The 24,987-nt window shown below is 36.4% G+C and overlaps 1 protein-coding gene across 2 annotated transcripts in view; it reads left to right on the plus strand.

The window, feature by feature from the left end:
- The first annotated feature begins 638 nt into the window (after positions 1-638).
- The window catches only part of LYRM7 (LYR motif containing 7), a 222,989-nt gene continuing 198,640 nt past the window's right edge, over positions 639-24,987 (plus strand). The window contains exons 1-2 of one of the 2 annotated variants that reach the window (XM_032592779.1): positions 639-721; positions 6,132-6,195. In XM_032592779.1, the coding sequence (XP_032448670.1) occupies positions 663-721; positions 6,132-6,195 (123 nt within the window). In that variant the 5' untranslated portion in view covers positions 639-662. The remainder of the gene's footprint in view (positions 722-6,131; positions 6,196-24,987) is intronic. The other variant, XM_032592783.1, reaches the window with a different exon arrangement.

A 24,987-nucleotide genomic window follows, 5' to 3' on the forward strand; every position in this document is an offset into this window, starting at 1 on the left:
ATAAACTCAGGAATAATTTAGTCTGAAGCTCAGAATTGAATAATGGCTTACTTGTTCTAGGAAATATCTGAAGTAATGAGTATTACTCATCTAATGGGTGGGGAGTCATAGAGAAGTGGATTTATGGTAAATAAAAAAATACATTGGTTTAATATTTTCAAAAGCATTATCCCTTTTAAAATGTTACTTTGAACAGTGTGTCTTAAAATAGACTTTTATTCACATATCCATTGATGAATAACCCAAATAAAGCAGAGTATGTGAGGCTAAAGATCCTTCACTTTATAGGGTTATACATTGTATAAATTTTCTGAATAAGAAATGCCAAATTATATTCCTTTCTGCTTGTCTGATTTTTATTACTTGTGAGTATAGTACACAAATTCATTGAAGTTTGACCTTGAAAAATTAAAAGAACATCATTTTTTATGAGCACTACCTTCACCCACAATTACAGTGGTAACTCTCTAGTCGAGGTCAAAACAAGATGTGTAACCAAAACACAAGAGGGCACAAATCCTGAAATGTCATCCTCTGTTAATACATGTATCTACACCAGTACTTTCATGTTAATCTCCCCCAGAAATGGGTGTTGTTTATCTTAGATCTGCAAATACTTACGCACTCCACTATTTCTTTCAGCCTGACTCACTGCTTCTGGAATGAGAAATGAGGAAGTCAGAATTGGTCTGCCTCACAATTGCTGTGTGGATGGAGTAAGGTAATTTTTGTGAAGGGTTATACCCCAGTGGATGCCTGCAGTCTGATGAGACAAACATTTGACAAGGAGCTCACATATTTTTGAGCACCTCTGATCTGCTGAATGCTTTCAGAGAAGAGAGAGAAAGATTTCGTATATCCTTTTTAAAAAAAATTTTTTAAACTTTTATTCATTTTTGAGAGACAGAGAGAGACAGAGCATGAGCAGGGAAGGGGCAGAGAGAGGGAGACAGAGAATCTGAAACAGGCTCCAGGCTCTGAGCTGTCAGCACAGAGCCCCACGCGAAGCTTGAACTCATGAACTGTGAGGTCATGACCTGAGCTGAAGTCAGACGCTCAACCGACTGAGCCACCCAGGCACCCCTCTTATATCCTTAAAGACCAACTATCCTTTTTTACTGAGGAGGCTGAAAATATAAATGGAGTGGAAGCAGAGAGCTATCATTCATTATTTGACCATCTATTACACAGGTGCTATGCATACCTCATGTTATTTAATCCCCAGAGCAATCCCACAACAATCTCATTTTCAGATGAGCCATCTGAGACCCACAGGAATTAATAGACTTCTCAGGACCCCATAAGTGGTAACTGGCATAGACTGGGGCTAGAACCCATATCCGTTTGGTTCTAAATCTCTGACCTTTTATACTACACCAAAATGAATATAAACATGCATTTGCATTTTCTCATTTTGGCTATGTAGGGATTTTTTTCTAACAGGTCAGTTCATCAAGATGATTCCGTAGTTCAAGGAGGCACCAAGATGTTTGTTGACAGTTAGAACATGAAGAGACTACCTGAAAATAGGAACTTAATGTCCCAGAATAAAGTCCTGGCAAATTGCAACTAATAACTAACTGAGAAATCTTAGAAGCTTAACATAAGTGTAAGAATTTACTTTTTTTTTCTCTAGATTATTATGGCACATCTGACATTCTTTGATATTTTACATAGTACATTATCTATTTTGTGCTCGCTAATTTGCAACACTCAGAGCTTATTATGCCTGGACCATTGCCCAGCACAAACTCGTTTTTTTGTATGCATTGGCAATGCAGAAACTATAGATATGCCTTAAAAGTACTAACAGAGATGAGTATTTCCACATCTGACTACTATTTTCAGTTTGAGTATCTAAATATGATTTATAATCTGCTAATTCAATGAATAAACCATTAATTCATAAACGATACATTTTCTGATTAGAGCAGAGAGATGCCACAGGCCTGGGGAAGTGAGTAGGATTTGAGTCTCGTCCATAACTCTTTTATTTAGAACTGATTTAAAGGTTATTTAGGGCTGAGGCGCCTGGGTCGCTCAATTGGTTGGGCATCTGACTTCAGCTCAGGTCATGATTTTGGAATTCGTGGGTCCAAACCCTGCGCGGGCTCTGTGGTGACAACTCAGAGCCTGGAGTCTGCTTCAGATTCTGTGTCTCCCTTTCTCTCTGCCCCTTGCCTGCTGGTGCTTTGTCTCTCTCTCTCAAAAGTGAATAAACATTTAAAAAAATAAATAAATAAAGTTTATTTAGGGCTAATTTGGAAATTTAAGGAGGCTTAAGGGAAGATTTTTCCTCTTCAATGTTTTCCATTTAGATTGGAAATGATGTATTGAGGCAGATAAGCTTCATGTCAGAAGATGATGGGAGCAGAAAGTAAGTAGAGAAAGAAAATGAGGAGAGTAGTGGGAGAAGAAATATACCCTGACAATCAATCCTACCTCAGACTAAGGAAAAACACTTTATATGGCAGCTACATCAGACATCCCTCCACCTACCCTGACCCAAGAAAAACAAAAAGAGGAGAGAAAAATCCAAAAGAAAAAAAAAACATTATAATGCCCTCAACTTTTCTTTGCCATTCAGAAAGTGTTTCAGAGTGCCATTCAGCTGTACATTGGTGATTTTCCCCTGAGTTCCTCACTTTAGCAGCCCCCAAAAGATAGTATGTTTCTCTGTGTACATATCTAGGTCTGGGGTGGCATCTGGAAGAGGAGAATTACACTTCAGGTTTATAACCTTCTTTGCAGCTTTTCTGGAAATTAACTTAGCTTTATTTACACCTGCCTTCAAAAAATAAACACTCAAGCAGCCCTGATGGCAATAAACCAGATGGAATCAATAATTTACATATCTCCAGAGGAGTCTGTCAAGAATCAAAAGCAAAAGAAATGATTGACTATTTTACAGAAATTACTTTATTTTAACAGAGTTGAGACATCCATTCTTTGATTGAATTTAACTGATTCTATATTTGCCTTCAATTAATACTACTGAGAACCAGCACAGCATTGTTTCTTGAAAAAAGAAAGAGAAATGAGGCAGTGTGGGTGGGAAAGGAACAAAAAGAAAAAAAGGGGGGTGGACCTGGCTGGCTCAAGTGAGTGGAGCATGCAACTCTTAATTCTCAGGGTCATGAATTTGAGCCCCACACTGGGTGTAGGGATTGCTTAAAAAAAGAAAAAGAGGGGCACCTGGGTGGTTCAGTTGGTTAAGCAGCTCACTCTTGATTTCAGCTCAGGTGATGATCTCATGGTTTGGTTCCATGGGATGTAGCCCCACATCGGGCTTTGTGTTGATGGAAGAGTCTGCTTGGGATTCTCTCCCTTTCTCTCTGCCCCTCCCCCACATATGCATGCCGGCTCCTTCTATGTCTCTCTCAAAATGAATAAGTAAACTTTAAAAAAAAAGAAAGAAAGAAAAATCAAAAAGAAAAACTTAATAGAGTAAAAAGAATTTACTCAAGCTGAGTCCTTTCCTTGCCAGGAAATTTTCCAATCCCTGTGACTTAATTTCTTTGATCTATTTGCTATAAACACCCAGATAAAATAACACAGGTTCCCCCGTCGCCCCCATAAGTATATAAATATGGCCATTTAACTTCTCCATGTTGTTCTCTAAATAATAGATTTTATTCATAAACATGCCTACAACTGAGCTATTTAGAAAGGTAGTTACAGATGTGTTATGATCAGTGTTGGAAAACTATCTCCTGCTTTGCGGAAAGTATAGATCCTCATCCTCCTTCAGCAGAGTCATTGTTTCCTTTCTTTCTCTCTTCATTTCCTGTGCTTTATCAGCTTCACTCCCAAACCCTTAAGTGATGTTTCCCCAACCATAAAATCATCCTTCTCAGCAGGAGGAGGAGCATGTGTCCATCCACCACTCTCATTTTCATATTGAATTTCTGTGGGTTTCTGCTGTTATGCCTCCAGGTACACTCATAGGGAATAGTTCTTCATATTCAGTTATCCTATAAATTTAATCTCTGGATTTACACTATATTTTACCAAGAATCAGGACACCATTCTTTGTATTTAGGTATTTTATTGTATTTAAAGATTATTTCTTTTTCACCTACCTTTAATAAAATTCATCACATCAGTAGAGAATACAGTTGATAATAATAGTAATTTTTTTTCTTTTCCTGCCTGCATAGTTTTCTTAAAGGGAAACAGCTTCAAGACTATGTAATAGCTTTAAAAACAAACAGCTGAATTTGCAAAAGTTTGGTTTTCACATCTGTGCTTCCCTCATCACCACTATACTGATTCTAACTCTTCCCTGAATACAAACTCCAGCCATTTCTTCTTTAAGTTCACCATGTTTGATCAAGTCCACAGATCCATTTTAGGATAGTGGGTCATGAAATAAACTGAGTTTCCACTGAGTGAATAAAGTCTGTAGAGTCATAAGCCATTGACCTTAATCAGAATTCATTTGAGATATGTTCAGGTATATCATAAAATAATAAATCAGTAAATCCAAACAAGGCAGAAACAAACATAAGGGAAAGGGAACAAATTAAAAGTAGGACAGATAAAAAGCAAATAGCAAGATAGTATATTTAAACCCACTTTGAGTTGCCCCTGCATACCCACTTGAATGGTTAACATTAAAAGGACGGACAATACAAAGTGTTGGCAAAGATATGGGACGACTGAAACTCCCATTTATTGCTCGTCATAGTGCACAATGATACTTCAAGAAGGATCATTGGAGCCACTTAGAGAAGCTTGACAGTTTATTCAAATGTTGAACATATACTTACCATATGACTCACCAATTCTATCCCTTATTGTTTACCTATGAAAAATCAAAACATTTTGACAGACTTGTACTCAAATGTTTTAGCAGCTTTATTAATAAACTTTATCCCAAACTTGAGATAATCCAAATGCCGTCAGATGGTGAATGGATAAACATACTTTGACATAGTCATACATTATAATACTACTCAGCAATGTAAAGGAACCAACAACGGATACATGTAGCAACATGGATGAATGTTGGAAGTATCATGCTAAGTGAAAGAAACTGTAAAGACTACACATGGTATGATTCCATTGTATAAGCTTTTAGAAAAGACTATAGTGAAAGAACAATTAGTACCTGTTACTGGTTTGGGTGATAGGAGTGGACTGACCACAAAGGGGAACAAAGGAACTTTTCAGAGTGATGGAAATATTCCATATCATGACTGTAATGGCACTTACCATTGTATATACTTGTCAAAACTTATTTCAGTATATGCTTAATATTGTTGAATTTTGCATGTAAATTACACCTCTATAAAGCTGACAAAAAATAGTTGAGTTAGATTGTACTGATCAAAATGAGAATATATTTATTTTAAAAAAGGAGAATATATTATATATATTATGAAGAAAGAAGGAACAGTATTAGGGCCAGGGAGAGAGGGAGAGTGAGAAATAAGATATGAAAGAATATAGTCAGGACAGTAGAATGCTTTGCTTTATTGCAGTCACAAAACTGAGGCCATTTAAGAACACAGTAGTTTTGTCACATAGTATTCAGGCCTCTCAATAAAGCCTAAAATTTAGAATGTACCACTCCTGATGGGATATATTTCATAATAATGAGATAAAAATGAGAAACTATTTGGAAACAATATATATGATAATGAGACTCAGAATTAAATATGGTTCCATCTGTTTGTTTTGAAAAGATTTGGGGAGAAGTTTTGTTTTGTTTTGAGATATTAAAAAAATTTATGATTGACATACAAAAGGCTGTATATACTTAAGTTATAGATACAACTTAAAGAGTTTAGACATAAGTGTACATCATGAAATTATCAATTCCATAAACATATCCATTACCTCCAAAAGTTTCCATCCACCCTATTTATGTATTTTATTATGATAAAATACTTAACATAAGATATACCTTCTTTACAAATTTTTAAGTATGTGGGGAAGAGTTTGAGAGACATTTATATAAAAAAGTGGTGAGCCCACAAAGGGAAAGAATTTGAATCTCATGAAAAAGAATGTTATTACCCAAAAGTCAATCAAGAGAAAGTTTTATGGGTCCTAGCTTTGTTTCAAAGTCTGTGTAAGTAATTTATCATGTAATTGCCTTTCTATATCATTTTTTTTCTTTTCAGTGGCATCTTCCTGGAAGAACTTTATACTGGAGAACAGTTGAAGCTCACCATTCTGGGGCCCCAGGTAGGTTTGCCCAGAACTGGAACAACTCTTATTTGCTGTTTAGTTTCCTGTCCATTCCTTACCACCCTGGAGGACTAGTACTGCCCAGAATGGGAATAGAACAAGGCATCTGCTTCTTGGCCATTAGCAGTTTTCTGTTTCCAGAGGCTTGATGGGATTCACTTGTCTTCAGAATATTACAAATGATGTATTTATAGGAGAGAGTTGGGATCATTCTGTCCTAATTTCAGGAGGGACTTCATTTTTCACACTTGGAAGCTACTCATTTGTCATGGTGAATGAGTTATTTGAGTTTTTTAGGAGATTTTATTTTCTAGAGCCTCAATATATCCACCATAATGGTATCATAAAAAGCATGTTCACTGCCTTAAAACCCTTTGGCTCCACCTATTCATTCTTCCTATTCCACCAACCCCTGGCAATCACTATTCTTTTTACCATTTCCATAGTTTTATCTTTTCCAGAATGTCATATCGTTGGAATCATACAGGATGTAGCCTTTTCACATTGGCTTTTTTCACTTTGTAATATTCATTGAAGGTTCCACCATGTCTTTTTATGGCTTGATAGCTCATTTCATTTTGGTGCTAATATTCCACTGTCTGGATGTACTACAGTTGTGTTTTACCCATTCAGTCAAGACGTCTTGATTGCCTTCCAAGTTTTGTCAGTTATTAATAAAGCTGGTATAAACATCCATGTGCAGGTTTTGGGGTGCACATGAGGCTTAAGCTCCTTCAGGTAAATACCAAGGAGCAGTTATTGGATCCTATGGAAAGAGTGTTTAGTTTTGCAAGAAACCACCCAACTGTCTTCCAAAATGACCGTATGATTTTGTGTTCTCACCAGCAATGAATGAGAGTTCCTGAATATGGTGTTTCAGTGTTCTAGACTCCAGTCATTATAATAGGGGTGTAGTGGCATCTCACTGTTGTTTAAATTTGCATTTCCCTGGTGACATATGAGGCTGAACATCTTTCATATGCTTACTTCCTACCTGTATGTCTTCTTTGATGAGATTTCTACTAAGGTCTTTGGCCTATTTTTAAATTAGGTTGTTTGTTTTCTTATTGTTTAGTTTTAAGATTTCTTTGTATACTTTAGACAGATAGTTTTTGAACATGTACATTAATTGTCAGCTCTCTCAGTGTAATTCTCGCTATGTGGCATTGTTGGAAATAATTTAGCAAAACAATGGATTAGGAATAAATCTCTAGATTTTTCTCCCTAATAGGAATTAAAAGACTTTGGCAAATTGGTAAAAGGTGAAAAGAAAATTTTGTAAAACTGACTGGCTCAGTCAGTTAAGCTTCCGACTCGACTTCCGCTCAGGTCATGATCTCATGCTTCATGGGATAGAGCCCCACGTTGGGCTCTGCACTGACAGCACAGAGCCTACTTGGGATTCTCTCCCTCTCTTTCTGCATCTCTCTCTCTCTTTCTCAAAATAAATAAATAAACTTTTAAAAAAAGAAAAGAAAATTGGTAACACATAAGGTGATGTGACTACATGTAGAATTCTGTTTAGAGACAGATTTTAGGCATTCTTTTTTTTTTTTTTTTTTTAATTTTTTTTTCAACGTTTTTATTTATTTTTGGGACAGAGAGAGACAGAGCATGAATGGGGGAGGGGCAGAGAGAGAGGGAGACACAGAATCAGAAACAGGCTCCAGGCTCCGAGCCATCCGCCCAGAGCCTGACGCGGGGCTCGAACTCCCGGACCGCGAGATCGTGACCTGGCTGAAGTCGGACGCTTAACCGACTGCGCCACCCAGGCGCCCCCGGATTTTAGGCATTCTTAAACCCAAATCTCCAGATAGTTTAACCTGAAGGACCTGTAGTAATCCTTTTGGCTACAGAAAACAAGCTCAGTACCTCTCAATAAGAGAGTCCCTGTGTTTATGTTTATATCTACCATCAGTGGTACAAATTAGATCTTCAGTAAATATTATGGGAATAAGTGTTTTACATTATGTTGTAGTTATATATCAAAACCAAAACAAAAATTAAATTTGATGAGCTAGTGATCATTTTGAAAGAAAAATTAACTTATTTTTTAAAAACTATTTCTAAAAGGAAAGGCCAAAGTTTTTTAAAGTAGATACATCCAATAGGCATTACCTATCTATATTGCTATTTGTAAATCAGTGACTTTATCTGATCTTTGTTAAATTTGCTAGACATAGCTGTAAATTCTCTGCAAAACAAGGACATCCTTTTTTGTCAGTGTTTGAGAGTATGTATTGCTCATGTAATTTAAGCAGGGGGGTGACTGCAAATTCTGATGAAATGCCTGCTACTATGAGCCTTACGATAAGGATTTCACATCCTACCCCTTCACTTTGCACACAAGATAGCACGGCACAGTGGTGATTGCCTCTGGGATTCTAAACAGGGAGGTTTGCTCCAGAAGGTCTCGCTCGTTCACTTCCATTGTGCAACTTTGTAAGCGTTCAGGGTAGGTGGAAACAAGGTAGTGTCCAACACATAGGAGGAAAATGATTGCTCCTGTTCAACTATAGGCTGAAGGTTCCAGAGTTCTTCCATGCTTACTCTTTGGCCTCAGGCTGGCTGGGAGTACTACTGTCAGTTTCCTGGGTATTGTTTTAGGCCTTCTGAATAAAGCCTAAATGTCTTTTCAGTCACTGGAACACTCTGCCTATGCATGAGTCCTATGCATGGTATGTCTGGTCTTTTTATTCTTTGTTGAAAAGCTTAACACTATAGGAGTCATAGTAGATTGCTTTGTATTTTGAAATCTTCAAACTACTTCACAACTTGAAGCCAGTGGCAGTCCGATCTATGTACTAAAAGCTAAAACAAAAACCCTATGTGTCTTGAGAGTCTTCTGTATCCCTCTCAGCTAATCACTGCTGTGTGAAATATATGTTCCCTCATGCCAATCGCTTTACCCTTCACTTGTAATTTTATAATTGTATCAGGTTAGTTTCTTCCCCTGAGTATTTCCACCTATCCTCAGAAGACAGTTTTAATACTGCAAAAGTGATTATGTTGAGCATCTGTAATAAAAAAAAATCAGGAGAACAGAGCAGAAGGAAGGGGAGATAGGAATCCCATAGATCAGGATTGGAGCAGAGCATCCAGAGGGAACTGCCAGTAAGAAAGTAAAGGAATAGGATAGTAAAGGAAAGAAATAAAGTTCTGGGAAATAGAAAGTGACTGAGAGGTTGCTATGGAGTGATAAAAAAGTAGTGGAGGAATCACAACCTAGAGTACATTCTAAAGAAGTGGAGAAAGAGTGAAAGTTTGACCTCCTCCTAGCCAATTTGGATGCCTTTTATTTCTTTGTGTTGTCTGATTGCTGGGGCTAAGACTTCCAATACTATGTTGAATAACAGTGCTGAGTGGACATCCCTGTCTTGTTCCTGACCTTAGGGGAAAAGCTTCAGTTTTTCCCCATTGAGAATGATATTAGCGGTGGGTCTTTCGTATATGGCTTTTATGATTTCGAGGTATGATCCTTCTATCCCTTTCTTGGGGGTTTTTATCAAGAAAGGATGTTATATTTTGTCAGATGCTTTCTCGGCATCTAGAGAAGATCCTATGGTTCTTGTCCTTGCTTTTATTAATGTGATGAATCACACTGATTGTTTTGTGGATATTCAAACATCCCTGCATCCCAGGTATAAATCCCACTTGGTCGTGGTGAATAATTTTTTTAATGTATTGTTGGATCTGGTTGGCTAATATCTTGATGATTTTTTGCATCCATGTTCATCAGGGAAATTGGTCTGTAGTTCTCCTTTTTAGTGGGGTCTGTGTCTGGTTTTGGAATCAAGGTAATGCTGGCTTCATAGATAGAGTTTGGAAGTTTTCCTTCCATTTCTATTTTTTGGAACAGCTTCAACAGAATAGGTATTAGCTCTTCTTTAAATGTTTGGTAGAATTCCCCTGAAAAGCCATCTGGCCCTGGACTCTTGTTTTTTGGGAGATTTTTGACTACTAATTCGATTTCCCACCAAAAAAATGCTAGGACTGATTCATGAATTCAGCAAAAGTTGCAGGATATAAAATCAGTGCACAGAAATCGGTTGCATTCCTATACACCAACAATGAAGCAACAGAGAGAGAAATCAAGGAATCGATCCCATTTACAATTGCAGCAAAAACCATAAAATACCTAGGAATAAATCTAACCAAAGAGGTGAAAAATCTATGCACTAAAAACTATAGAAAGCTTATGAAAGAAATTGAAGAAGACACAAAAAAAATGGAAAAATAGTCCATGCTCCTGGATAGGAAGAACAAATATTGTTAAAATGTGAATACTACCCAAAGCAATCTACATAGTCAATGCAATCCCTATCAAAATAATACCAGCATTCTTCACAGAGCTAGAACAAACATTCCTAAATTTGTATGGAACCAGAAAAGACCCCGAAAAAAAAGGGGGGTGCCTGGGTGGCTCGGTTGGTTAAGCTTCTGACTTTAGTTCAGGTCATGATCTCAGCCCACATCAGACTCTGTGCTAACAGCTCACAGCCTGAAGCCTGCTTCATTTTCTGTGTCTCCACCTCTCTTTGCCCCTCCCATGTTCACATTCTGTCTCTCTGTGTCTCAAAAACAAACATTAAAAAAATTTTTTTAAAAAGACTCCTAATAGCCAAAGCAATCTTGAAAAAGAAAACCAAAGCAGGAGGCATCACAATCCTAGACTTCAAGCTATACTACAAAGCTGTAATCCTCAAGACAGCATGGTACTGGCATAGAGAACCCAGAAATGGACCCACAAACATATGGTCAACTAATCTTTGACAAAACAGGAAAGAATATCCAATGGAATAAAGACAGTCTCTTCAGCATGTGGTGCTGGGAAAACTGGACAGTGGCAAGCAGAAAAATGAACCTGGACCACTTTCTTACACCATACACAAAAATAAACTCAAAATGGATGAAAGACCTCAATGTAAGACAGGAAGCCATCAAAATCCTCAAGGAGAAAGCAGGCAAAAACCTCTTTGACCTCAGATGCAGCAACTTCTTACTCAACACATTTCTAGAGGCAAGGGAAATAAAAGCAAAAATTAACTATTGGAACCTCATCAAAATAAAAAGCTTCCGCACAGCATTGGAAATGATCAGCAAAGCTAAAAGGCAACCGACAGAATGGGAGAAGATATTTGCAAACGACATATCAGACAAAGGGTTAGTATCCAAAATCTATAAAGAATTTATCAAACTCAACACCAAAAAACAAATAATCCAGTGAAGAAATGGGCAAAAGAGATGAATAGACACTTCTCCAAAAGAAGACATCCAAATGGCCAACCAACACTTGAAAAAATGCTCCACATCACTCATCATCAGAGAAATACGAATCAAAACCACAATGAGATACCACCTCACACCTGTCAGAATGGCTAAAATTAACAACTCAGGAAAAAACAAATGTTGAGGATATGGAGAAAGGGGAACCTCCTCTTGCACTGCTGGTGGGAATGCAAACCGGTGCAGCCACTCTGGAAAACAATATCGAGGTTCATCAAAAAATAAAAAATAGAACTCCCTATGACCCAGCAATTGCACTGCTAGGTATTTATCCAAGGGATACAAGTATGCTGTTTCAGAGGGGCACATGCATCCCAATGTTTCTAGCAACACTATCAACAATAGCCAAAGTATGGAAAGAGCCCACATGTCCATCAATGGATGAATGGATAAAGAAGATGTGGTATATCTATACAATGGAGTATTACTGGGCAATCAGAAATAATGACATCTTGCCATTTGCAAATATGAAGATGGAACTAGAGAGTATTATGCTAAGCGAAATTAGTCAGAGAAAGACAAATATCAGATGACTTCACTCATGTGAGGACTTTAAGATACAAAACAGATGAACATAAGGGAAGGGAAGCAAAAATAATATAAAAACAGGGAGGGGGACAAAAACATAAGAGACTCTTAAGTATGGAGAACAAACAGAGGGTTACTGGAGGGGTTGTGGGGGGGGGGATGGGCTAAATGGGTAAGGGGCACCAAGGAATCTACTCCTGAAATCATTGTTGCACTATATGCTAACTAACTTGGATGTAAATTTAAAAAATAAATACAAAAATAAAAAGTAAAAGAAAAAAAAGCAAACCTCTCTAAAAGGGATCTGGGAAGAGCCAAGGGGGGGTGGGCGGGGCAGGGAAAAGAAGAGATAAAAACAAAGAGAAAGAAGATCTTATAAATTAGAATAAAATTACTGAAATAAAACATAAAAAGATCTGGGAGACAAAGTTAAGACAATTTCTAAGATTGTAAAATGAAATGAATACAAACCTATAGAGTGATGTGTAAGTTTACCAAGTTGAAAAGTTTGAAAATCCTCAATGGGACTTGATAAAATGGAAATTCGCTATTACCTCACAATTAATAAATATCCACATTATTTTAAAATGGAACTATTTTGGGACTCCTGGATGGCTCAGTCAGTTTGTTGTCCGACTTCAGCTCAGGTCATGATCTCATGGTTTGTGGATTCGAGCTCCATGTCAGGCTCTGCGCTGTGAGCACAGAACTTGCTTCAGATCCTCTGTCTGTCTCTCTCTCTCTCTGTTTCTGTCTCAAAAATAAATGAACATTTTTTTCATCCAAATAAATAAATAAATAAATAAATAAATAAATAAATAAATAAAATGGAACCATTTTTGCATGTCCATAGTTTTCACTTCAGGTACCTTTGCCGCAAGCAGTTTCACTACATGACTAATTGGCCATAAGGCAATTCCGTCTTCCAAAATAACCATTTGACAGTCAGTTTCAGTTTTACATTGATGTGGTACTCCCATTTTTATATTATGTAAATAGTAGCCCTCATAATTTTAGTTACACAGTGAAAATGTATGTGGCAAAAATGTTTGTGGCAAAGACATTTATGGCACAACTTCCTAGAACCCCATTTTTGGATTCCAGAAGGCTCTCAACTGCCCTTTCTCTGGTTAGTGGAAAGATGTTGCCCAGTTCCATAGGGTGTATACCCTGGAAATGTGGATGTTGCTTTTGGACTTCGAATAAAGTCAGCTTTGAAATATTTTTGAAATATATACTTCATAATGCCAGAAATGTTAAGCTGTATATAACTGGAAACCTAATCAATGATGTCTTCAACAAACAGCAATTTGTTTTGTTCCCCAAGCAAGAAGTCAGATGTGGGTGGTTGTAGGTATTGGTTCAACTGCTTAAAGATACTACCAAGACCCCCATGCTCTTATTGTCCTTCCCTTCTTCTATCCTTACCTGTTGCCTTTAATTCTTGCCCTTGTCATCTCTTGGAGATATCCTCACACAAATATTCTAACAAAGAAGACAGCTCTTTGTCTTCTCGGAAAGGAAACTCTTCCTCAAACTGTCTATTGTATCTCCTTAGTCAGAAATGGGCTGACTCCAGACCAGTTACTGGCAAATTAAATGAAATTCCCATGACTAACTAGACCAATTATGATTCATCCTCCTGAACTGTGGGTGGGGACTCCTTCTCCTGAGACTACTTGTTAAAGGTCTGTTTATAGCGAAGAAGGGTGACCATAGAGTAGCCAACACACTGGCACTGCCACAGGTGTATCCTACAAAATGTTTAATTCTCGGACTGGATATGGAGGGATAATAAAAAAGTTAAGTAAAAAAAAAGTTGAACCACACAAAATAGGAAGCCAGGAAAGATAACAAAATGACCCAAAACAGAAAGAATTCCTAAGTAGAAGATATTGGAATAAACTGTGTGTTTAAATTTTGCTTACTTAAATGTATTTGTTAAGGGAAATCCTATTTAGGCCAGTTTATTGTGTTCATTCCTTTCTGGCTGAGAGTTCCATATGGCTGATGAATTAATGCCATGGAAGGAGACTAGAAAGAAAGCGCATTGTCTCAGATCCCAAGTTCTTTACTTTTCTACTCACCTCTGAACTCCTGGGAGGAATTGATGAGGTTCCATGGGGACAGCTACTGTGTAATGTATCTCTAGCAATTTTTTTCAATTCTTCCTCAGAGGAAATCAGTGAGGTTACCTTGTTAGTTTCACCAACAAGATTGTGACTGAGAAATCAGCAGATGCACAGAAGTTCCCATCATGCTTCTTACTTCTCTCCTGTAAGACAGGTATTTTATGCTAGACAGTCACATGGGGTGGATCTAATGACAACAGGCACACCCATTTCATAAAACACCCAAAAGACTTCAAAAAATAAACTGATGTCTGATCAGCTGTAATAGAGTGCCACTTTTCTTCTTTAAAGTGGTCTGAAGAATAATCAGAGGTGCTGCTGCCACTACTGATGAGGGAATAGAATGGCATCACTAAATATTCCTTACTTTGGAGGAGAAAATAATCTTAGATTTAGCTGACTATGTACTCTTTATGTCTGCCTCCTTTCCATATGTACATTTACCAGTCTATAGGAAGCCAGAGTTTTGTACTATGGTCATAATTCCTTTGGGCTGAAGTTAAGTTTATAAGCAAAGAACATACAAGAGATCTCTGAGGTTTTTAAAACCACTTTCTTTTATATTTTTATCCAGTATCAAGCACTCTGACTGGTATCACAGAAGGTGAGGAAAAAACAAAGGCCACCACATAAACTGTGCCAAGACCATAAATAGATGGGGAGAAATATTATTGTTTAAATGATTAATAAATGTTAAATTTGGGGGCTCATGTTCAATATACATAAGCATGTCACACTTTCTTCACTTACATAATGACTGGGAAGATAGTATTTTAGTTGTAGTTGCAGTACTGATGTCTGAAGTGAAAGAGCCAGGCTATGTGAGGGGTTCTCAAACTGTAGTGTGCATTATTAGTCTCATTTAGAAGACTTATTAAAACACAGATTGCTGGGCCCCACCCCCAGATTTATGACCACTAAATGTGACCTGGACCAGAAAATTTACATTTTGGCAAGTTTGCTGAGGATACTTGATGCTTCGGGTCTAGGTTCCATAGTTTGGGAACCACTAGCTTACAGTAAATACTGCCTGATTGCATGACAACAAAGCAAAATGTAGCCCAGATTTTAAGTTTGTTCTTTCCCTGCTCATTCATATGTCTATTGGTTGTGAGCTTCTTGAGGCCAAAACCAATGTATTAGTCTGTGTTCTTCACCAGTGTCTACTGGGGTGCCTAGCACATAATAGACAGTGCATATTTATGGGATAACCCACCCTCCATTGGCACCCTCTGATGGCTCCACTGATGCCTGATTCAAATTCTCAAAACATTTCTATCTAAAGCAATTCCACTAACACAAAATTCTTAAAGTTTCAATTCAGAAGAATATCTCAAAGAGATCATGTCTTTGGTTCCATGGATCACTTTATGCTTTCATTGATTTGAAGACAAATAATCATTGTTGCAGTTGAAGAAAAATGAAATACAACAATAAGATACAGTGTGAGTGTACATAAAAATAATAATCTTAGCTCCAAAAAGCACTATCATACCCAGGCTATTTTATAAGGTATAATGAAAAGTAATAATTTAACCTCCTATATTGCAAGCAATTTCACTTTAATATTTTTATTCATTTATGCAACTGGCATTTATTACTCTTTCAAATAAGTTATTCCTCCTTTATCCTTCTTTGGTTCCTGATAATACCTCTGTTATGGCATTTACCACACTTTATTCAAAAAAAATTTTTTCATGTATATTTTCCACAGTAGTCATGTAGTCTCTTTAAGTATATCCCTGTGGGTTAGGCTTGGTATTGGAAATATTAAAAACAAGCATCACAGAGTCATTGCCTTAAAAAACTTTCCATTTGAGAAGATGAGATAAGAATGTACATTACATACTTATTTAGAATCACGAACACTTGTAATATTCTATGTATATTTTTACTTCACTAGACATCTTAAAACTATTTGAACAGAAAAGATCCTAATCAACTTGACAGCAAGGACAGAGTATCTCATGCAGTCTTGTAAAATGTCCTATCATAGTAAATGCTCAATGAGTCGTTGTTGAATTTAATGATATAATATGACAGGCATATGGAAGGCTTCCGAGGGCAGGAACCATATTCTATCTACGTACATCTTTGGCATCTTGCACAGCGCCTTACGTATAGTTAAGAAGTTCTAATACCTGTAAGTTCTCAGGCACCTTAACTTTTTCAGCTCCAAAGTGTTGTAGCTCTATCAATGATTAATGAGTCTAAAAGAGAGAAACTCCTGGCTAGTAATCTTAAAATCAGAAGCCTTGCACTGAGGTCTGAAAATGGCACGGTGCTGTATTTAAAACAGCAATAAGAAAATCAAATAGGGAAGTTAACAGTCTCCACCGATACTAAAATAGGATGTTATAGGTGGATAAGGGAACCAAGAATTTTATCAGGTCTTTTCCTGGGCCTCGTTACACAGGCAAAGAGTAGAATAACTAAAACAAATAAGAGTGAAGACATGAACTTCTTTCTACCCACCCCCCAAAACCAGAGGATTTGTGTGATACTGAACTGTTCATTGGCTAATGTCTCCAGAGTCATGGTTTATTAGCTTTGGCAATGTTGCTTTTTGTTTAAGTTCAGATTAGGCTGGTGTGCAAGAAGTGACGATATTGAGGAATGTTTAAAAAAAAATTCTACCTCACATTGCCAACTAACGGAAAAAAGATATTTCATGGCTACATCTAAGTAACTAAAAATGTGCTGACGTGTTAACACAAAAACTCCTACAGTGTATGAAGAAATGTGTTATATTCGTCATCTTACCATGGAGCCAAGATTACATAAATTTTGATATTTATAAATCATAGCACTGAAAGAAAGACCAACTATCCATATTGACTTGATTTGCTTTATTTTCTGGAACTTGTTAGTAGAGATGCAGATGAACTTGGTAACACAGTATGATTGTATAGGTTGGCATTTAGGACATCTTTTGATCTGTGCCTCTGATTTTGTGTGATTTTACACAATGTGCCCCATCCACTTCCTGAATGGTATTGCTGTACCTGTGCTTTCTGGGTGAGAATGCCTTGGACTAATGGGAAAGAGCCATGTGCGTGTTTGATGAAAAGAAGGAAAGTAGGAATTTTAAATACTTATATTCTGCAATCACATATACACCCCTAATGATATACCTTCTGTCCATTTTCTATCACACGAGACCACCTCTTTCATTGTGAAATAAACCTAAATCATAATATTGCTAGGCGAATAAGTCTGCATGCAAACATCCTATATAAACAACCATTGTACATAAGGGTGCTAGGACTTTTTAAAAATCTCACTTTATTTTTGATCCATTAAACATCCACACATTTTCTTAGTTTTGAAAAATACTGCATAGAGGACATTTTATAGCATATAGGTTATAGAAACCCAGATTTCTGGTCATAATTTGTTTTAGTGTTTAAGAGAAATTGCAAAGCCCTACTTTTCTATCATGGGGAAGCTTGAAAACATTTTTTTACATTGAGAGGATTTCTCCTACTCTGAAATGATGTATACTGTGGAGGGTAGGGTAAATTCTCAGCAAAATGGCCTATACTGCTATTCCTACCTCCCACAGCTCATAGCAGATGTAGCTTCTTTTTTTGGTCAGTTCAGATTCAGTCTAAGAACGCTTCTCCATACATGCTCTAGGTAGCCACCATCAACTGATGAGTGGTGGCACTAAAATAAAAGCCTTTTTGGGTCACCTGCATGACTACGTGGCTAAGCCTCAGACTTCGGCTCTGGTCATGATCTTGCAGTTCCTGAATTCGAGTCTTGTGTCAGACTCTGTATGGACAGCTCAGAGCCTAGAGCCTGCTTCGGATTCTGTGTCTTCCTCTTCTCTGCCCCTCCCCTGCTTGTGCTCTCTCTCTCTCTCTCAAAAATAAATTAAAAGAAATGTTTAAAAAAATTTTTTAAAAGCCTTTTGCTCTTTGGTTCAAGGTTTCATTATCTCTCAAGAATGAAACTCAGTATCTGAGATCCAAAGATATACCTACAAACCTGGACCCCCAAGCAAAACTGATAAAATTTTAAAGCACACAGATTTCCCTTTCCCTAAAAATGCAAAAACTACTTAGCAGAATTTGCAATAAGAGGAAACAAAAATTGGGGCATATTTTCCCTTTTCACACCCAAACTTGAAGCTGGATTTAATTGCCACTCAACCTGGATAATGCATTGCTATTTACTTGATCATTTTCAGCAACTACAGCAAGGTCAGTATGTTGATCTGAAGGGGAAAGAAATGTAAGTAACATTAAATATCTTGTTTGTCAACATGAATATCTTCTGTATTTTTAAAAATCTTATGTTTTTACCTCATAACAGTCCTTCTCGGGAGGAATAATAAATCTCATGTTTACTGTGGAGGAAATGAGACCCTGTGAGATTGAATTACTTGCTCAAGTCATACACCTTTAAGTGGCAAAGCTCAAATCCAAATTTACAACCGTCTACAAGAACCTTGGTTGTTTTATGAAAACTTAAAGATTTTATTTGTTCCTTTGCTTATACTCTGTAAGATTCCAAACTGAATTAACAGATTCTGAATAAGTCAACCCATAGATTAGGACTTCTGGATTCTTCCAACCATCTCCTTAAGATTTAAGTTATGCCTATGTTCCTGCATTAGACTCAGAAGAAAGGAATTAAACCTGCCATTATGGTAAAAAAAGTAATAATACTATATCAACATAATGCCATGTAAAATAAAAATAATGCTCAACATATTTTCTTTAAATATTGGCTATTCTGAATCTTAGACAACCATAAAAAAAAAAAAGAAAGAATAAGATCTTGCCATTTGGTTCAAGATGGATGGACCAGGAGGGTATTATATTAAGTGACATAAGTCAGACTGAGAAAGACAAATTGCCATATGAGTGGAATCTAAAAAACAAAATGAATTAATAAATGAGGAAACAAAAGAAGAATCAGAAGTATAAAAATAGAGAACAAACTGGTGGTTGCCAGACGGGAGAGCAGTGAGGAGATGGACAAAATGGGTGAAGGGAAGTGGGCGATACAGGCTTCCAGTTATGAAATGAATAAGTCACAAGAATAAAAGGCACAGCATAGGGAATACAGTCACTGCCATTGTGATGGCATTGTATGGTGACAGAGGGTAGACAAGCTGGTAGTGAACATAACATGAAGTTTAGAGAAGATGAATCACTTATGTTGTATACTTGAAATTAATGTCACATTGTGTATCAACTATACTCAGATTTATAATTTATAAATAAATGTTGGCTATTTTTGTTTTATGCATTTCTATCTAAATCTTAGAATTATCTTATCATTGTATATAAAATTACCTCCTGGGATTTTGACTGAAATTGCATTGAATCTATAGATCAGTTTATGGAGAAATGATATATTTACAGTATTAAGATCTCTAATACATGGCCATATGTACACAGAATACATAATCTTCTATTTATTTAGGTCTTCATTGAATTCTCTCAGTAGGGGTTTTATAATTCTTTCGTTAAGTTTATTCCTTAATATTCAAGACTTTTAATGTTGTTATAAATAGTATATCTTTTAAAGTTTTATTTTCTAATTGTTTAAAAAAATCAGTATTTTATATTAGCCTTACATCCAATGTACTTCCTGAGATCACCTTTAATTCCTGATTGTAAATCTTTTGGATTTCCCACATAGAAAATATGTAATTTATGAATTATGACTATTCCTTCTTTTCAAACCCTTATAATTTTTACTTTTTCTAGCTCATATCATTTCTTAGAAACTCCAGCACAATTTTTAATGGAGGTAGTGATATCAAGCATCATGATCTCATTTCCAGTTTCACAGAGAAAGCTTTTATTATTTCACCATTGTTGTTCTCTGTAGTTTTTATGTTAGTACTACTTACTACTTACTTAGTAGTTAGTACTACTTAGTAGTTAGTACTACTTACTAGTTCTACTAACTAGTTTACTAACTAGTTAACTTACTACTTAGTACTACTTACTAGGACTAGTTAGTACTACTTACTAGTTTAAGAAGATTATCCTTAAAAAAAATTAAATTAAATTAAAAAAAATAAAAAATTAAAAAAAAGAAAATTATCCTTTTACTCTTAGTTTGTAAGAGGTTTTTTAAATTTGTTTAGTCATGTATATGTGTTCAGTTTTATAAGTGCTTTTTTCCATATCTATTGAATTAACATGATTAGTCTCTATCCTGTTAAGGTGATAAATTGCATTTGCTTTTTTTTTTAAGTTTATTTACTTATTTTGAGAGAGAGTGTGTATGTGTGTGTGAGTGGGAGAGGAGCAGAGAGAGAGGGAGAGAGAATCCCAAGCAGGCTCTGTACTGTCAGTGCACAGCCCAATGCGTGACTTGATCCCACAAACGATCAGCTCATGACCAGAGCCGATATCAAGAGTCACCCACTTAACTGACCGAGCCACGCAGGTGCCCCTTCTTTTTAAGTGTTAAACCAACTTTGCATTGCTGGAGTGAATCCTGCTTGGTTATGATATGCTTTCTTTTTAAGTTTATTTATTTATTATTTGAGAGAGAGAGACAGAGAGACAGAGAGAGAATCCCAAGCAGGCTCAGCACTGTCAGTTTGGGATTAAGACCTGAGCCAAAACCAAGAGTTGGATGCATAACTGACTGAGCCACCCAGGTGACCCGTGATATACTTTTTAAAATAATTTGTTATTGGGGTTGGTACCTTCTTTTTTTTTTTTAATTTTTTTTTTAACGTTTATTTATTTTTGAGACAGAGAGAGACAGAGCATGAACAGGGGAGGAGCAGAGAGAGAGGGAGACACAGAATCTGAAACAGGCTCCAGGCTCTGAGCTGTCAGCACAGAGCCCCACGCAGGGCTCGAACTCATAAACCGTGAGATCATGTCCTGAGCCGAAGTCGGACGCTTAACCGACCAAGCCACCCAGGCGCCCCTGATACCTTATTTTTTTCATAATGTTTGTATTTATGCTCTTAAAATGAATGACCTTTAGTATTCTTTTCTTTTTGGACAGGTTTTTGTAACAAGATTATCTTCACTTCATGTAACAAGTTAGGAAGTATTTGTTTCTTTTCTATTCCCTGAAAAACACTATTATTTTTACATGGAAAATTTTACCAGTGAAATCATTAAACTCCATTAGTAGAGGTTTCATTTTTTTATTACAGATTCAACTTTTAAAGCAAATATAGGACAATTTAGATTTTCTGTATCTTCTTGTGTAGGGTTTGATAAGTGGACCTTTTTAAGCAATTTGTCCTTTTCATGTGAATTTTTAAATTTTGTGGATAAAGTTAAAGAAAAAATCTTCTTGTGATCCTTTTAATGTTTACAGGATCTGTAATGATGCCCTCTTTTTCAATCCTGATTTTGGTAATATGTGTGTTCTTTTGTTCTCTTTTGAGGTGTTACTAGTAATATCAATTTCATTAGTCTTTTGCAAAAAAAAAAAACAAAATAAAAAAAACCTTGTGTTTTTGTTGAATTTTTCATTTGTGCATTTTTTTCTATTTTATTCATTTCTGCTCTTCGCATTATCGCCTTCCTTTCAATTTCTTTGAATCAAATTTGTTTCCTTTCAAACGTCTTCATATCAGATACTTAAATAATTGATTTTTAGGCTTTTTCTCCTCTATACACTTGGTGACATAAATTTTTTTCTAAGCATAGTATTAGCTCTACCCCACAAAAACTAATATGAAATATTCTCATCATTGTTCAGTTTAAAATATTTTCTAATTTTTATTACAATTTCCTCTTTGACCTAATAATCCTAAAGTGTGATTTAGAATTATTTTGAATAATGTAGAAGTATTTAGAAGATTTTTAGATTTTTTTTTGGTATTAATTTTAGCTTCATTCCACAATGGTCAGAACACTCTGAATTACTTCAATTATTTAAAACTGTGACAGTTTTTCCTATGGCCCAGGATATTATCGGTATTGGCAAGCTTTCCAAACATACTTGGAAATCATGTCTATTCCTTTATTATCAAGCATAATGTTTCATATATGTCAGTTGTAAAGGTCACATTTGTTAATCTTATTCAAACTTATTTTATCTTTAGCAGTGTTTGTCTTGTTCTATTACTTTCTGAGATAGATGTGCTAAAATTCCTTTTATATGTGTATTTGTCTATTTCTGATTTTAGTTCTATCAGGTTTTATTATGGTACAATTTACCTTTTGTGTTTTGAAATTTAGAATTATTACATCTTCCTGGTGGTTTGGCCCTGTTATCATTATGAAAGGATTCTTTTATTTATTTATTTCAAGAAATGCCTGTTGTTTCTTTATTTTTACAAATGCTACAACAGCTTCCTTTTGGCTTCTTAAGTTAATGTTTGTGATGTGCATATTTTGCTTGTCTGAAAAGTCTTTTAATCAAAGCTTTCAGATCATTTAGAATTGATGTACTTCCTGGTATATTTTTGCTATATGTCTGTTGTCTAATAATTTGATTTCTGTTCTACCTTCACATGTTCCTTTTTTTAAAAATTTTTTTAAATGTTTATTTATTTTTGAGACAATGTGAGAGACAGAGTGCAAGCAGTGGAGGGGCAGACAGAGGGAGACAGAATCTGAAGTGGGCTCCAGGCTCCAAGCTGTCAGCACAGAGCCTGACGCGGGGCTCGAACTCATGAACCGTGAGATCATGACCTGAGCTAAAGTCGGACACTTAGCCGACTGAGCCACTCAGGCACCCCTGCAAGTTCCTTTTATGATTCCTTTTTGACTTTGCTTTTATTACATTTTTGTTAATTTCCCTCTCTTGTTATCCATTCTTTTACTATTCATTGGCTTTACATTTATTCTTTTTTCTTTTTTTTTTTTACACTAGAGGTTATACCATGAATCCTTAACTTTAGAATCGAATATAGATAATTCATTCTTAACTTAGAACCTAATAGAAATTAATACTTTTACCACATCCTAGAAAATACTAGAGCTTCAGATCCTTCTATCACCATTTACTACTATGACTTTAAAATTTTTTATTGTATGTAATTTTAATTCTACATATATTTTTTAAACTTTTTAAAAAAAAATTTTAATGTTTGTTTATTTTTGAGAGATAGAGCATGAGCAGGGGAGGGGCGGAGAGAGAGGGAGACACAGAATCTGAAGCAGCTCCAGGCTCTGAACTGTTAGCACAGAGCCCAACATGGGGCTCAAACTCACAAACCGTGAGATCATGACCTGAGCTGAAGTCAGACACTTAACCGACTGAGCCACCCAGGTGCCCCTCTATATATATTTCTTAAATCCTACCAAATATTACTCTTGTTTTATGTGATCAATATTCCTTTAGATTTATGCATATCAGTGCCCATTCTTTTGGTCTTCATCTCTTCCTACAATTTTATATTTCCATCTTGGATCAGAACCAGTTCTCTTCTCCCTGAAGAACTCCCTTTAGTATTTCTTTTAGTACATTTCTGCTCTTGACAAGCTCTCTATTTTTTTTTTCTTTCTGGAAATGTCTTCATTCCTCCTTCACTTTTAAAAGACATTTTTGTTTTTTATTCCCCTTCTGGACTTTAGAGAAATCCCACCATATCCTGTGGCTTCCATCATTTCTGTTGAAGGAAATGTGTCTTTTATTCCGTGGCTGGTTTTAACACTGACTTAATTTTATTTTTTTAAATTTTTTTTAACGTTTATTTATTTTTGAGACAGAGAGAGACAGAGCATGAACAGGGAAGGAGCAGAGAGAGAGGGAGACACAGAATCTGAAACAGGCTCCAGGCTCTGAGTGGTCAGCACAGAGCCCGACGCGGGGCTTGAACTCACAGACCGTGAGATCATGACCTGAGCCGAAGTCGGACACTTAACCGACTGAGCCACCCAGGCGCCCCAACACTGACTTAATTTTTAATGTTCAGCAGTTTTATTATGAGGTACCTAAGTGGGTTTTCTTTGTTGTTATATAAGCTACTGCATGAGGCCATACTGCTTCTTAAATATCTCACTTAATGTCTTTTTACAGCTTTGGAAAAATCTCAGCCAAAGTCTCTTCACTTACTGCTCTTTCTCCATTCTCTCACTCCTCCCATGTGGACTACAATTACATCTTATTAAAAGTTTGTATCATATTCTGTATTTTTTCAAGTGTTTATTTATTTTGAGAGAGAAAGGGAACGTGAATGGAAAGGGGGAGGGGCAGAGACAGAGGGAGAGAGAGAAAATCCCAAGCAGGCACCATGCTGTCAGCACAGAGCCCAATGTGGGCTCAAACTCATGAACAGTGAGATCATGACCTGAGCTGAAATCAAGAGTCAGCTGCTTTACCCACTGATCCACTCAGGCACCCCATGTATCATACTCTATATGTCTTCAATGCTCTGTTTTTATTTTCTTTTATCCAGTTCACAAATTTTGATATTTTCTACTGACCTTTTTCCCAGATCACACAATTTTTGTCTCGAGTTGAGTTCCATATGCCTAAACCCACTAAACTGAGTTTTAAATTTTAGTCATTGTGTTTTTCTGTTCTGCAGTTTCCATTTGAAATCTTGTAATTTATTTTCTTGAATACATTAATAATCACAATGTTCTTAAATTTTTTTTTTTCAACGTTTATTCATTTTTGGGACAGAGAGAGACAGAGCATGAACGGGGGAGGGGCAGAGAGAGAAGGAGACACAGAATCGGAAACAGGCTCCAGGCTCTGAGCCATCAGCCCAGAGCCTGACGCGGGGCTCGAACTCACAGACCGCGAGATCGTGACCTGGCTGAAGTCGGACGCTTAACCGACTGCGCCACCCAGGCGCCCCAATAATCACAATGTTCTTAAAGTCAGTGACTCATAACTCCCAATATTTGGGTCAACCGTGTATCTTTTTCTATTTATCTCTTTTGTT

The sequence above is a fragment of the Lynx canadensis genome, chromosome A1 (assembly GCF_007474595.2).
Source record: "Lynx canadensis isolate LIC74 chromosome A1, mLynCan4.pri.v2, whole genome shotgun sequence".
NCBI lineage: Eukaryota > Metazoa > Chordata > Mammalia > Carnivora > Felidae > Lynx > Lynx canadensis.